The sequence below is a fragment of the Mus musculus genome, chromosome 8 (assembly GCF_000001635.26).
Source record: "Mus musculus strain C57BL/6J chromosome 8, GRCm38.p6 C57BL/6J".
NCBI classification, from domain to species: domain Eukaryota; kingdom Metazoa; phylum Chordata; class Mammalia; order Rodentia; family Muridae; genus Mus; species Mus musculus.
Window position 1 is genome coordinate 83,955,639 of NC_000074.6, and position 15,809 is coordinate 83,971,447.

Genomic DNA, 15,809 nt, shown 5'->3' on the forward strand with positions numbered 1-15,809 from the left:
TCGGTCCTTAGCGGCGATTGGCTGGAAGGCGGAGCCGGCTATTTGAAGGGAGCGCGCTGAGCGGAGGAGCGCTTCAGAGGGAAGAGTTGGGAGACGCAGGGAGGTTTCCGTCCTGTCGTCCCCCCCTTCTTCTCTGTCGCAAGTCACTGTGAAGAAGTCTCCACAGCAGCTGCGGCTCCCGGGCGCGGTGATGGCCAAGGTGTCGGTGCTGAATGTGGCTGTGCTGGAGAACCCGAGCCCTTTCCACAGCCCCTTCCGGTTCGAGATCAGCTTCGAATGCAGTGAGGCCCTGTCTGACGGTGAGGCCGGGCCTGAGCCGGGGACCCCAGACCCTCCTGCCCTCGGGGTTTCGCCACCCCCAATCTCCCGGGGCCAACTAGATCTCCCATTAGATACGCCTCCATGGCCCAGCTCCGGTCTCTCGGTGGAGCCGGCTCTGTCCAGTGTACATTGTCTGGTGGAGGCCTCGTCACCCTTCGTCTTGCACCGCTTGTCCTTGTACGCTTTCCCTGGAGACCCGCAGCCACGCCTTTTCCCTATGGCTAGACCCCGCGTTGATGCCCTTCCTCCTAAGAAACCATCCACGTGTCCTATGGAATCCCAACCTCCAGTCCCGTCCCCCCCCCTTTTCCTTGTGGGTATCTTTTCCTACAAAGCAGCCAGACTCTTCTGTTGCCCTGTCCGCCCATGTCAAGACCTTCTTCACCCCATGGCTCCCAAAAACCCCCTCCCCAGACAACTCCAGATTTGTCCCCCACAACTCCTGCTTGCCAACCGTAACAACATGGTGTTGCCTATAAGCCTTCTTCCTTTAGGTTAGTCCCAGATCCTATGTCTGAGCTCCCTCTGAGGAGAGATGGGGGCTTCTGACTCCAGGCTTTGTAGGTAACTTGGTCTCCCCAGCTCCTGGTCTGGGTGAATGTCCTGAGGTGAGGGGTGCCACAGCCAGGCAGGCCTCTTCCAGTTTCTGAGATTTCTACTAGCTGCCAGCTAACTCAGTGCAAGGAACCCCTCATCCCTTTTGATGGGCTGACCTTGTCTGGGGAGTGGGTGGACTGACCAAACAGGGATGGGATCCAACTTCCATCAACTGGGAGGCCACGGGCTTTTGTGGATCTTTCACAGAATGACTTAATTCATCTGTGGGACATAAAGGTGGACATGGCTCTCATCACACAGATGAGAGAACAAGAGCCATAAAGAGCAAAAGACTTTCAAATAAATCCATGAACATGTAAACTGTGAAGTCACTTTGGATTCTCAGCTCCCCAGCAAAAGGCAAGTCCTGTTTTCAGAGGACCTGCTTTCAACACTCCACGAGACCATTTCTCTACTGAGTGTTGAAAGGATGTAGCAGCTGAGGAGGTGGAGCTCTGAGAGCCTAGGCTGTGGCAACTAGTGCCTCTTGGTGGCTGTTGGTGGTATTCAGTTAAGGCCAGCCACTCCTGTTCACTTGGAGCTGCTATGTGTGTGCTTGGGGTGGGTCAGTGGCTCAGCCTCTCCCTAGTTTCTTACCCCTTAAGTTTAAATGAATCTACTTATGACTAACTATAGAATAAGCTGGGTTAAATCCTTACTGGAACAAGGCAGGGTGTAAATAAATAAATAAAAGGTAGAGTAACAGTGTGGAATACGATTTATTTGGAAGCCAAGAGGAGATATAAGGAGCTGATAGATTAAGGGATTCACAGTTCCCAGATGCTGAGAGATCAGGTTTCAATCAGTCTGTTTGTGCTCCTTGCATTTAAAAATGGTTGCATGGTCATTGCCTAGTATTACTTTTATTCCTTATTTATAGAACCAGAACAGCGAGGCTAGAGTCAGCCTGTTGGTCATGTTTTAATAGGAGCAGGGTGATTTTTCCAAGTCAGCCAGATAGTAGTAGAAGCATTATCATTGAAGTTTGTCTCTGAGTTCTGAGTCCAGATTGTTTTTATTTATTTATTTTTTTTTTTAGTTTAATTTGTGGGTGTGGGCCAGAGAAACTGCAAGTGGTCTTTCTCAATTGCTGTCCACCTTTTTTTGTTTTGTTTTGTTTTGTTTTTTGTTTTTTGTTTTTTCCAGACAGGGTTTCTCTGTATAGTCTTGGCTGTCCTGGGACTCACTTTGTAGACCAGGCTGGCCTCGAACTCAGAAATCCGCCTGTCTCTGCCTCCCAAGTGCTGGGATTAAAGGTGTGCGCCACCACTGCCTGGCCACCTTTTTATTTTTATTTTATTTTATTTTTTGTGTGTATGTTTTGTCTACATGTATTTATGCCACCACTTGAGTGCCTGATAGCCACATAGTTCAGAAGGAGTTGGGTATTCTAGAACTTGAGTTACAGGCTTGTGAGTCTCCATGGAGGTGTTAGGAATCTTACCTGGCCTCTAGAAGAGCAGCCAATGCTCTTAACCATGGGCTGTCTCTCTAGCCTTGTCCTACTTAAAAGACAGTGTCTCTGTAAAGCCTGGAGCTACAATACTGGTAGTCTGGCTGTCTAGTAAGCCAGGGATCCACCATCTTATTCTCTTCAGTAATGGGGTTTTCTTTCCTTTTCTTTTTGTTCTTTGAAACAGGGTCTCACTATATAGTTCTGGCTGATCTAGAACTTACTCTGTAGACTAGGAGGGCCTTGAAGTCAAAGATCTGCTTGTCTCTGCCTCCCCAGTGCTGGGATTCAAAGTGTACACCTCCACATGTGACCTCATTCCTTTCTTTTTTATTTTTGTGTCTATGTTGGCGGTGGCATATGCATGGGAGCCCCTGGAAGGCAGAGACAACTGATCCTCTATAGCTGATTTGAGATTCCCGACATGGGTGTTGGGAGTCAAACCTGGATCTTAAAGGTCAATACTGGATTCTAGCCTTGAACTATCTCTCCAGTACCCTGAATTCAGGTTCTTTTTTTTTTTTTTTTTTTTTTTTTTTTTTTAAAGGTTTATTTATTTATTATATGTAAGTACATTGTAGCTGTCTTCAGACACTCCAGAAGAGGGTGTCAGATCTTGTTACAGGTGGTTGTGAGCCACCATGTGGTTGCTGGGATTTGAACTCCGGACCTTCGGAAGAGCAGTCGGGTGCTCTTACCCACTGACCCATCTCACCAGCCCCTGAATTCAGGTTCTTAAAACACTTATCTGCTGAGACATCTAGCCAGATTCCTTTTCTGAAGCCAGAAGACGTCAGATTACCTGAACTGGAATTAGAGACAGTTGTGAGCCACTGTGTGGGTGCTCTGGATCAAACCTGGGTCCTCTGCAAGTGTTCTGAAATGCGCCAGGCATTGTGGCGCACACCTTTAATCCCAGCACTCGGGAGGCAGAGGCAGGCAGATTTCTGAGTTCGAGGACAGCCTGGTCTACAGAGTGAGTTCCAGGACATCTGGGGCTACACAGAGAAACCCTGTCTGGAAAAACCAAAAAAAAAAAAAAAAAAAAAAAAATGCTGAGCCATCTCCCCAGACCCTACTTGCAAGTTTTATTTAATTTTAACCTCTTTATTTTTTGTGGGGGTGGTAGGAGTCCTATGTGTGGTGGTGTCTTTTATTTCTGTGTTAGAAATCAGAACTACACACATGCTAAACAGTTGTCCTGCCATTGAGCTGTATCATCAGCTCAACAGGCTATTTTAGGAGACCATATTAAGAATGACCGTAGAATTTCTTGTCACATCAGGACCCTTTGAAAAGATAGAAGAGGGTGTTTTTCCTCTAAGTTATGATGGTTGGTTTTATTCCTTACATTCTGATGGGCCTGAAAGATGGCCTTCATCTTCCTGACTTCCTTTCCATGAATCGTAGAGAAGTTGTTTCCTTGCATTTTGGCACTATCTCCTGAAACCCTGAGAAACCTCCTCAGCCATGGTCATCTGACCCAGTTTTCTGAAAAGCTCTGAAGCCCTGTGGTCACCTCTCTTCAACATGTAGAAATAGACAGTTCCAAGGTACGGGTCTACATTTAGTGGATTTGGCCCAGCTCCCCTCCTCTTCAGTGGAGAATTTCAGTACTAGTTGAAGAAGTTAAAGAAGCCAGATGTTGTGTACCAGTGTTGGTTGATCTGTATGATGAACAAAAGACCAGGCAATAATGCACAGAAGTTTAAAAAAAAAAAAAAAACAGTGCCCAGCTACACTCCTGTCGTGCAAGCAGATACATAGGGAAGCCTCGTCTCAAAGAGCAGGAAGTATGGCACATACCTGTGACCCCAGCACTCAGGGCTTGGGGAGAATGATGACAGGAGGACTGGAAGGTCAAAATCAAGCTTAGCTTCATAGCAAGTTCCAAGTCAACCCGGGCTACCTGACACTGTCTCAGAAAAGAAAGAAAGAAAAAAAAAAGCAACAATGGAAAAAGAAAGCAAGCAAAGAAGTCCAGAGCATGATGGTACACACCTTTAATCCCAGCACTCAGGAAGCAGAGGCAGGTGGATTGCTAAGGCTACACAGACCTGCTTCAAGAAATAAAGGAGGGGAAAAAGAAAGGAATGGGCTGAGGTGTAGATCATTAATTAAGCACTTGTTTAGCATGTGTCAAGTTCTGGATTCTGTCCCAGTGCTGTCTAAAACAAGCTCAGGTAAACTACAAAAAATTTTACATGTCTTTAGTAATATTTTTCAGCTTTGGTTTTATTTTCCCAAATTGTAAAAGATATATCCTAATAGGGGTCAATGTCAATTTAGAGCATCAAAACAAAACAGAATTAAGCTACAGCGATAACTTGGTGGATAAGGGTTTTTTTTGTTTGTTTGTTTTTCGTGACAGGGTTTCTTTATATAGCTCTGGCTGTCTTGGAGCTCACTCTGTAAACCAGGCTGGACTCAGAAATCTGCCTGCCTCTGCCTCTGCCTCCCAAGTGCTGGGATTAAAGGTGTGTGCCACCACTGCCCAGTGGATAAGTGTTAATAGAGAAAGAGAATCTTCAAAAGCTCTCTGTATTTGTTGACAATGTTTGTACTTAGGGTTGTCCTCTTATCTCCATACACTTTATGGCTTAGGCATACCCATATTTACATGGATGTAAACACATCATACATATATTAAAAAACCAAAAATTGTGAGCACTTTTAATCACAGTGGTTGAGAGGGAGAGGCAAGAGGATCTTTGTGAGTTCAAGGTCAGCCTATTTATACAGTGGGATCCTGTCTTTAAAAAAAGTGAAATTCAGTCCTATGTTTGGTTATTATGACTTTATACTGTATGAATGTTCTGATGGCCCAGACCTACTTTTGAAGAAATAGTCTCCACCATTGGTCTCAGAGCTCTAAGTCCCTCAGGTACCAGTATCCACAGATATTCAAGGTCCATATACAAACTAGTATAGTGGTTGTATAGATCCTGTGCATAGTCTCCCCTAGACTTTATTAGTTTGACTTTCTTTTGTTTTTTGGATAGGGTTTATGAACCCTATGTTGGTTGAACTTAATATGTTATATGAGTCTAGTCTTTTTTTTTTAAAGTATTTATTTCCTATTTATTTTTATATGTAAGTACACTATAGCTGTCTTCAGACACACTAGGAGAGGCCATCAGATATCATTAAGGATGGTTGTAAGCCACCATGTGGTTGCTGGGATTTGAACTCAGGATCTTCGGAAGAGCAGTCAGTGCTCTTAACCACTGAGCCATCTCTCCAGCCCATGAGTCTAGTCTTGAATTCTAGATCCTACCTCCATCTCCATAGTGCTAGAGTTACAGGTGTGTACCACAACAACCAGCCCCTTCCCGTAAACTAATCATCTACAAGTGACTTTCCATTTTTAGGTGGAGGGATGGGACAGACAAGTTGTGTATGAGGGAGTTCTTGGGTTGATGTCAGGAATCGTCTTCAGAATGCTCTTTTTGCTTTATCCATTGAGACAGGTGTCTTAAACCCAGGTCTTGGTGGTATGGCTAGGCTCACTAGCCACTTCATTATAGTGATCCCCTGCATCCACCTTCCAAGGCTGGAGTTTTAGGTGAGCCACTGTGCTCTTTTTACATGCTTATATAGAAAGCACTGTAATTACTGAGCCATCTCCCCAGCTCTACATGACTTCGTCTTAGTGTCAGTACTATGGAAATAGATGTTGTATGCTGTTTAAAGAATACATGAAATGCATTTAATTCCAGCACTCAAGAGGTGGATCTCTGAGGTATAGGCTAGCCAGGTCTACATGATATGAGAATAAACAACAAGAAAGTTGTACATATTCATGTTCAGTACAAATTTATTTTTATGTGTGGTGCTGGGGATGGAACCCTGGCATCATGAATGCTAGATGAATATCCCACCTCTGGGCTATCCCTCCAGTCCCAGATTGTTTTTCTAATATTTTCTATCTGGTTGGTTGAGTTTATAGTTATATAACCTACAGATGCTAAACACTGAGTATATTCTGAAATGAAATTTTTAGTTTCTCTCTATTCAAAACACTGCACCCCAGTATGAGGAAATGGTTCAGGAAGGACCTGAGTTTGACTGTTCAGCACTCAAGTAGAAGCCAGGGAGTATGAAGGGGATCCCAAGGGTTCACTGTCTACCAGACTAGCTGACAAAGTAAGCTCCAGATTGAATGAGAGACACACATGGGTGCACTCTTGTAATTCCAATACTTGGAAGGCTTGCAGATATGTTATAAGTTCTGGACTAGCCTACACTACATAGGAAGACTGTCATTTGTTCCTTTGTTTTTACATATGTGTATGTATGTGCGAGTGCTCGCAGAGGTTAGAGGACAACCTGCTGGAGTCAGTTCTCTCCTTCCATCATGTGTTTTCTGGAGAATGATTGTGCTGAGTCTTTATATTTTGTGGCAAGTGCCTTAATCCTCAGAGCCAATTCTAAAACCCAACTCTGTCTTTTTTTTTAAAGCTGTGTCTCACATATTGAGATTAAAGGCATATACCAGTGCAATCTATCTTTTGAAGGAAGAAAATATGAAAAAAATCATCAAATTTTAAATGACTGCAGTTTATGGGCCCTGTAGAAGATTTGATCAGCTCTGACTGTAGCCAGTCAGTATTTATGTGGTCTTTTGTGAATTCTTGGGTCTGTTTCTGGCCCATGTCAAGAAGATGCTTCCAGCGTACACTACAGTCTTCCTTTTAATAGATTTTACCAACAGTATTGACCTAAACTAAGCAATGTTAGGTGCCTTGGGGACACAAGGGACTCTTCTGTGTCAAGCTCTTTTTTTGCCTAGTCTTCCCTCCAACACATTAATTAAGTGTATGAATATGTGGCACCATGGAGTATGGGGAAGGGGCCTGAAGAAAGTAGAGCTTGACAGAGCCATCTTAGAAAGTGAGGCCAAGCAAGGGTCGCATACTTTTCTGTCCTTCCAGAATCATTGATTCTAGAGTGTCACTTTTTATAAAACTAAATTTATGGGTCTGGGAGCATGGCTCAGATGCATAGCACTTTTTTTGGCATGTACATACCTTAAGTTCCATCACCAGCACTCCTAAGAAATAAATAGCTAGGGACAGCTAGAAAGATTGTTCCACAGTTAGAGCACTGATTGCTCTTCTAGGGAACCCAGGGTTAGCTCCCATCCCACATAGTGATTAACTACTTCTATCTTAATGGGACAACATACCTTTCATCCAGGAAATTTGAAATTTCAATTTGGATTATAAGTAAGTTCTCACCCCATGTTGGTTTGCCAAAATGTTGTGGTAAATATTATTCTGGGGATTTCTATCCCACTTGGACTATATAGTTTTCAAATGAAAAACAATAACCTTTACCTTTATAATAAGCTTAAAAATTTTAGAGCTGGGCAGATATCAACCTTTTATGTTATTTTGTCTACTTCCCTGTCAATAACTGAGAACTTGCCATGTTCTGCCTGGCCACTCTTACTCCAATAGGTCATGCACTTACAATCCACCTATCTCATGGTAACTTCTTCCTTCTCTCTCACCATGTTCCCTGTCTGAGACCCCAAGCCCAGTACCTGAGGCCCTCCTTCCTCTCTTCTGCACAGCTACATACTGTAGGCATCTTTATTAACCAGTCGGGGATAACATGTGGAGCAAGGTTTACACAACAAAGGCTGGTATACATGAAGATATGCTCATCATGGAGTAACCAGATCTTGGGTACAGAATTTAGCATTTGAATACAAGCAGCACTAGACCAACCCCCTACAGTACCTGTAGTTCCAGCAGACCCAACACCATCTTCTGGCCTCTGTGGGTACAGGCACCAAAGGGCACATAGACCCACATGCAAGCAAACACCCACACACATAAAATAAAAGGAAAGGCACATAAGAAAATAAACTTTAAAAATGAAATAACTAAATAATTTCCCCAAAGTACTAAGGCTGGAGTTTGAACCTGATGAACCATGGGCATGGGGTTACCTAGAAAGATGTAGGTGGGATTGTGAAGGAACAAGAGAGTGGACGTGACGTATAAAGGAAAGCTTTATGGATCAGGTGACAAACTCCATAGTATGATCTGATATCTGTGTGCTTCCAGTGTTGGATGCCCGTACCACACTGGACCAAGAGCCAGGCAGCTTCCAAGAGCTCTCTGTGAAAATTTCAGCTTGTGCAACTTTTCCCAGCTGCTGGAGCTAGGGGTTGTGTAATTTCAAAGAGCCTAAAATAAGTTCTGGGTCTGGTGCCAAGCGTCTCTGTACTAGCATGACCTTGCTCCTGGTAACACTTGGCCCCTCTACAAGAGGCTATGAGTACCAGGGCTCTTCTGAGATTAATAGGAAGGGTCTCCAGGTACTTTTTCTTTGATCTCTTATGGGTATACTCCAGGACTGAGTCCCTTAGTGATGGAGTACATTGTCAGGTTTTGGAGGTATGCCTTGTCATACAACATTTGCTGGCAGAGCCTCTGTCCCACAATGTGCACAAGTAGGCATGAGTTGGTGCCAGATGTGGACAACTTTGGGACAAGTTGGTTCCCCCCCCCCCCCACAGCTTTGCCTTTCCCCTCCTGCCACCTGGCTCTCCTGCTGGATTGGAATCTGCCACCCTGCCCCAGTTATCGAGGGATTTGCTCTACTAGGTGGCACCAATCCTCTGTGAAAGAGAATGAGATGGCACTTCCTACCCAGAGACCAAGGTAGCCCAACTCCCTGCTGTTCCCTCACAAGCTGATGTCACAGGACTCAAGTCAGCCTCTACTATATGGTTCCTCTCGGCTACTGAGAGGCCTAATTTTCCCGGGAGGGCCAGAGTCAAGGTCACTTGGCCAAGTTAGGCCCACAGGAGAAATGTCTCCATTAAAATAGATCTTCATATTTGCTCTTAATCAGGACTGTGGTGCCAGAACCGACAGCCCAGCAAACACACCAGTTCATAGGACCTTCTAGTATATTCAGATTTGCCTAATGCTGACAAGAAGACCCTTGCCTTGCTCTCCAGCTATTTAAGACCTCAGTTCCCTTATCCCCCATGTTCTTGCAGACCTGGAGTGGAAGATCATTTATGTGGGCTCAGCTGAGAGTGAGGAGTTTGATCAGATCCTAGATTCAGTGCTGGTGGGCCCTGTCCCTGCAGGAAGGCATATGTTCGTCTTTCAGGTAAGTAAGTTTTGCTTTAGCTCTTGATTTCCAGAAATGTTTCAGGCTGGAGATGGAATCAGGGCCTGACATACTAGACATTCACTACTGAGCCACACCTAAGCCTAGAACCTTCCTCTTTTACCTGAAAGCACACTGGTTTTGGCAGTCAAGTTTAAGTTCAAATCCTTAAACTTGGACTGGTGACAAAACTACTGTAATCCCAGCTACTTAGGATGTAGAAGCAGGAAGACCACAAGTTCAAGGCCTGCCTGAGCCACATGTCTCAGTTGACTGCCAGGAGCTGTCTGATTGAAGCTATCTTTTAAAGGACCACCACTCTGAACTCACCCAGTCTCATCAGATGTCCTTCCCCTCCCCAGAAGTGGGGACCTCTGGGTCACAGTTCTTAGTGACCACTGGACCACTAATTTGTGATCTGTTCACAGGAGTTGTATAAAACCCATAAACATAGTTCATGAATATTGAACTATTCCCCTCAAGGAAGAATAAGGATCAAGAGTCCTTGTTACTTGTTTATCAGCCAGGGCTGGGCACAGCAGTATATACTTATAACCCAGTACACATAGTTTGGATCCAACTTAAGCTATGCAGTAAGACCTTCTCTCAAATACCTTACTAATAAGGGTTGACTCAGGAACTTAGCCAGAAGCACTAGCCCATATCTGAACAAAGATTTTCCCAGCACAGATTTTCTCCATAAGTTGCTTTTACCCAGATAGCACTTCATTTTGGGATCTTATTTATTTTGTTATTTGCTGTATGATATAAATCTTTACTCATTGATTTTGGTTTTTCGAGACAGGGTTTCTCTGTATAGCCCTGGCTATCCTGGAGCTCACTCTGTAGACCAGGCTGGCCTTGAACTCAGAAATCCGCCTGCCTCTGCCTCCCAAGTACTGGGATTATAGGCGTACGCCACCTCTGCCCAGCTACTCATTGATTTTTAAGACATTTCAATAAATCATTTGGCATCAGTGAGTTAACATTTGTATGCATAATGAATCAAATACTCAGTTTCTATTAAAGGTGGTAGCTGAGTTTAGTGGTACTTGTTTGTAGTCTCAGTACATGGAAGGCTAAGGTAGAAAGATTGCTTCAACTTCAAGGCTAGCCTAGAGTATACAACCAGATGCTGTTAAAAAACAATTAGAACTGGGCAGTGGTGGCGCATGCCTTTAATCCCAGCACTTGGGAGGCAGAGCCAAGCAGATTTCTGAGTTCGAGGCCAGCCTGGTCTACAGAGTGAGTTCCAGGACAGCCAGGGCTATACAGACAGAAAAAAAAAAAAAAAAAAAAAGAAAGAAAGAAAAGAAAGAAAGAAGGAAGGAAAGAAAGAGAGAGAGAGATAGAGAGAAAGAAAGAAACAAACAAACAAACAACTAGACAGGTTGTGGTATACTTTTAATGTGAGCATTCAGGAGGCAGAGGCAGGCAAATCTCTGAGTTTGAGGCCAGCCAAGGCTGTACAGTGAGATCCTGTCTTAACGAACGATTATAAGAATGTGTAGTAAAGATGGTGGTGAATATAAAACTTAAGTGCTTATATTCTGCCCTAGGATTGTTGGCAGTGTAGCAAAGAAAGGGAACGTTCCAGGGGGTTTCATGGTTTCTTAGCTTTATGTTTCTAGGTCAGGAGAGAGACAAATATTGTGGTAGCTGGAATGTATAGCAAAACTGTTCACACCCTGACAAACAGGAACCCAAGCTCACCATAAGAAACCAAAAGGGTCCTTGTGCTCTGTACTGAAAGCTAAAGCAAGAAGGCCAAGTAGCCCCTAGTTTGGCCCCATGTTGGAACCTGAGCAAAGGGTTTTTCCTTGTTCTGTACATGTCTGTAAGCAACTATGAAAGTACTATAGTTGCCGATTTTGAAGTTTCTAGATGTATCAAGTTGCCAGATTTGTAAACTCAGAACCAGTGAATATAAAGATAGGCTGTGACTTCCAAGTAGTGCTATGTCCAAAGTCACCATCCATCACCTCCTTCCCACTGTGTCCCTATTCCAAGCTACCTGCCCTCACACAATCCTACCTGTCAAGCCCACTGTGCCCAGTGTTCACAGCCAAGGCCTACTTCCAGAGCATACAGCTTGGTCATTTAACAGGGCCCCATTGATGATACTCAGCTGTGTGGTGGTTTTGGTTAAGGGTCTGTGTTTTCATTTGTATTGGTTTCTTATTGTACTGACATAGCTATTCCATCCAAAACCAAATACCCTGATCTGTGACTCTTCTCTGCTGCTAGGTTTAGGCTACTGCCCCTCCAGGCTGATTCCTACCTGGTCTCCTTACTTCTGCTGCAGCCCTCCATATGCTGCCAGTCTTTTCAGACCTTACCTCCTGCTAAGCACCACTCTTTCCCAAGCCCTTAATTGACCCAGCAGGTCACCTGACCATCTTCATCTCATCGTCAGTCACCTTGTACACTGTAGTCCACCTGAACACCTGTGTCTCCTAATCAAGTTCAAACAGTTGTGAATTTCTTATTGTTGTTATTATTACTAGGAACTAAGGATGGAAGACAGGGCTGTGCATGCTGGGCAAGCATGCTGCTAAATCAAATTCACAATCTCTTTATAGTCATCTGTATAATCAGTTTGTCTAGCCCCGCTTTGTTGGTAGTCTTTGTGTTAATGACATTTGGGCATGATTGGCAGTGCTAAAGCGCAGACTATGTCTCCCTAGGCTGATGCCCCAAACCCATCCCTCATTCCTGAGACGGACGCCGTGGGTGTGACTGTGGTTCTCATCACCTGCACCTACCATGGACAAGAGTTCATCCGTGTGGGCTACTATGTCAACAATGAGTACCCAGACCCAGAGCTTCGAGAGAACCCACCCCCAAAGCCAGACTTCTCTCAGGTGGGGCCTGTCTCTGCACTTTGTGCTTTAGACAGGCCAGTTCCCTTACAGTTGAGGGGAGATGGGAGCCAAGGTCAGTCAAGGTTAACAGGTCATGCTGTCTCTGCAGTGCTAAGCTAGAGCTAGAATATAGTAAGTCTTTTCTTCTGGAGGCATGCCTAACAGAATGAGGGCTACAGCTAGGACCAATGGAGCATACTGATCTCAGTACCCCAGCCCTGAAAGTTAGAGGCCAGCATCATCTACATAATGAGTTCCAGCCCAACCTAGGTTACATAGCAAGACCCTGTTTCCAGGTGTGTGAGGCTTGGGGAGCACCTGAGAAATGCTCAATGGTTAGGAGCACTGGCTACTCTTGCAGAGAACCTGGATTTGATTCTTAGCATCCACATTGGTAGCTCACAGCCACCTGCAATTTCAATTCCAGGGGAATCTATGCCTTCTTCTGACTTCCACAGGGATCTGGTATATACGTGACAAACAGACATCTCAATAGGAAAACATTCATACAATAAAAATAAAAATATTAAAAAAAGAAAGAAAGAGCGAGCGAATGGGCTGGAGAGATGGCTCAGTGCTCTTCCAGAGAACCCAGGTTCAATTCCCAGCACCCACATGGTGGCACATAACCAACTTTTACTCCAGTTTTAGGGGATCTATGCCCTCTTCTGGCCTCCAAAGGCACCAGGCACACATATGTGACATAGACATATTTACAGCCAAACACCCATATACAAAGTTTTTTTGTTTTTTTTTTTTAAATCAAATAAGCCAGGCATGGTAATACATATCTCTAACCCCAGTACTTGGGGGCGGGGGTTAAAGCACTTGGGGTGATATAGGCAGATCTCATGTGTTTAAGGCCCTCCTCATCTATATAGTTATAGGCCAACCATGGCTACATAGTTGAGACCCTCTCTCAAAACAACCCAAAACCAAATGAACAAAGCTAAGCAAACCCAGGATGAGAAGGCCCTATTCCTACCCAGAGTGTTCAAGTATCTCTAGGGTTCTACATCTGAGCAACAGGGGTGCTTGAGTCTGCTTTCAGGCTCAAAGTGGAGGTTTGAGGGAATAATGAACACTTAGGTGACAAGGGCTGACATTCTTCTTCTTACTACAGCTACAGCGGAACATCTTGGCCTCTAACCCCCGGGTGACCCGATTCCATATCAACTGGGACAACAATCCAGACAGTCTGGAAGCCATAGAAAACCAGGACCCCAATGTGGACTTCAGCCTTTCCCTCAGTTGCACTCCTGTTAAAAGCCTGGGCCTCCCTAGTTGCATCCCAGGCCTCCTCCCTGAGAACTCCATGGATTGCATCTGACAGGGGAGCCAGGTAGAGCTCAGTAGGACCACAGCAGTCTCCTTGCACACCTGGAGGGGACCTACAAGCCCTCAGTCAGACATGCTTGGTCATCTCAAGGATTTGGGGACCACCAGCTGTCTCCAGATCTGTCAGCCCCAAGAAAAAACAATGGGCCCCAATCTCTTCCATCCAGGTCCAGAAGAATCATCTCACTTATGACCTACTGACCTCTAAAAAGCAGGTACTTGTATTGCTCATTCTATGCGTCATTTTTCTTTATATATTATCAGTTTCTATGAGATGCTTTCTGAACACCACCTTCTGTGAGGCTTGCTTGGGCAGTGTCTGGCTAGCATTGGCCAGAGGTTATCACTCCTTCCAACTCTAGTTCTTGGGGACTAGGCAAGGAAGAAGTCCTAGTTCGAAGGCCAGCTCAATACAATGGCTATCCTTTCAGAGTGTCTAGGACATTCAGTCTAACTAGTACTACAAAACGCAAAAGTGAGCTCCCCAGGCCAATGAGGGATGTCAGGTACTTTGGTCACAGCCACCTTTTCATCTCCTGACTGAGCCTGGCTTTCTGAGAGGATTGCCCTAGGTAGGTATATTGGAGGTCCTGCTTCATGCATTCTGGCCCCATAGAGTCATCAGGGTTTGCTTTGACCACATGTTCATTCTCATGCTATACCCAAATACTCTGGGATAAAGGAGGTGTTTGGCAGGCTGACCTGAAAAACTCCCATTCCATCCACCTCTATCCTAAGCCCTTAGTTCCCTTGCTGCTACATGTATGCTATTGTGATTGCAGTGTGTATATTAAAAGGTTTTATATTAAAAGTTTTGGTTGTCTTAAGAATAAAAGCACTTCATCTAGATTGTTTTGCTTTTTTCTCTCCCCTCTCCTCCGTCCACCCACTCACACATAGCAGGCCTGGGATTCATTCTGTAGACCAGAGATCCACCTGCCTCTGCCTCTGCCTCCTCTGCCTCGAGTGATAGGATTAAAAGTGTACAATACCATACCTGCAAAAGGGTTGTTTTAATGTTGGTTTTTTTTGTTGTTGTTGTTGTTGTTGTTGTTGTTGTTGTTGTTGTTTTTCGAGACAGGGTTTCTCTGTGTAGCTCTGGCTGTCCTGGAACTCACTTTGTAGATCAGGCTGGCCTCGAACTCAGAAATCTGCCTGCCTCTGCCTCCCAAGTGCTGGGATTAAAGGCATGCGCCACCACTGCCCAGCTTAATGGTTATTTTGTTTTGTTTGGTTGTTTTTCTTTAGGGTTTATGGTGGTGGTGGTTTTGTTGTTTTGTTGTTTTTTTACGGGGGTGGGGGGAGAGGTTGGTTTGTTAGTTTGTTTTTTAGGTTTTTTTGTTGTTGTTGTTTTGTTTTTGTGTGTCTTTTTTGAAATAGAGTTTCTCTAGTTATCCTGGAACTTGATCTGAGACAAGGCTGGCTTCAAACTCAGAAATCTACCTGCCTCTGCCTCCCATGTGCTAGGATTAAGGGCATGCTCTACCTTGCCTGGATTAAAACTTTTTTTTTAATTTTATTTTATGTGTTTTGGGTATTTTGCCTGTATGGGCCGGCTGTGTACCACGACTGGTGTCTGCAGAGACCAGAAGAGGGCTTTGGAGCTTCTAGAAGTGGCTGTGAATCTCCATGTGGGGAGCTGGGAATTGAACCAATCCTCCAGAAAGCAGCCAGTGCTCTTAAGTCAGCTGGTGCCTGTAAAAAGTTTTGTAATATGCTGTTTTCTTTTTTGTCCTTCTGTGGCTGAACAGCTTTGTCACTTTCATATCATGAGTAACTTCTTGTCCTTACAGTGGCTGGACCTTCTCCCTTTGCTTGCTCCCCTAATTCCAGTCTCAACTAGTTGTACAGTTTGCACCACAACCTGGGGGTCAAAGCCTATTTTTCTTTGCCCATTTTTTTTTTTTAATTTTGGTTCTGTTTTGTCCAAGCTTAAGTATGCCAGCTGTTCAATAGATGGCGGCCAGTGATTTTTTTCTCACTCTGACCTTGACCCACAGGCATAGAGCAACATTGTGACCCAAGGACACACAGAGCCACAATTTAGATAATTTCACTTAGCTGTGGCAAAACTCCCCAAATCAGAGATGGAGTATTTG

At 44.6% G+C, this 15,809-nt stretch overlaps 1 protein-coding gene across 1 annotated transcript; it reads left to right on the forward strand.

Annotated features, from left to right (window-relative positions):
• The first annotated feature begins 55 nt into the window (after positions 1-55).
• Asf1b (anti-silencing function 1B histone chaperone) lies at positions 56-14,557 on the forward strand. Its single transcript, NM_024184.2, has 4 exons — positions 56-299; positions 9,393-9,508; positions 12,196-12,372; positions 13,496-14,557. Exons 1-4 carry the CDS (start codon positions 191-193, stop codon positions 13,700-13,702), a joined length of 609 nt encoding a protein of 202 aa, NP_077146.1. The 5' UTR covers positions 56-190; the 3' UTR covers positions 13,703-14,557.
• The last annotated feature ends 1,252 nt before the right edge of the window (positions 14,558-15,809 follow it).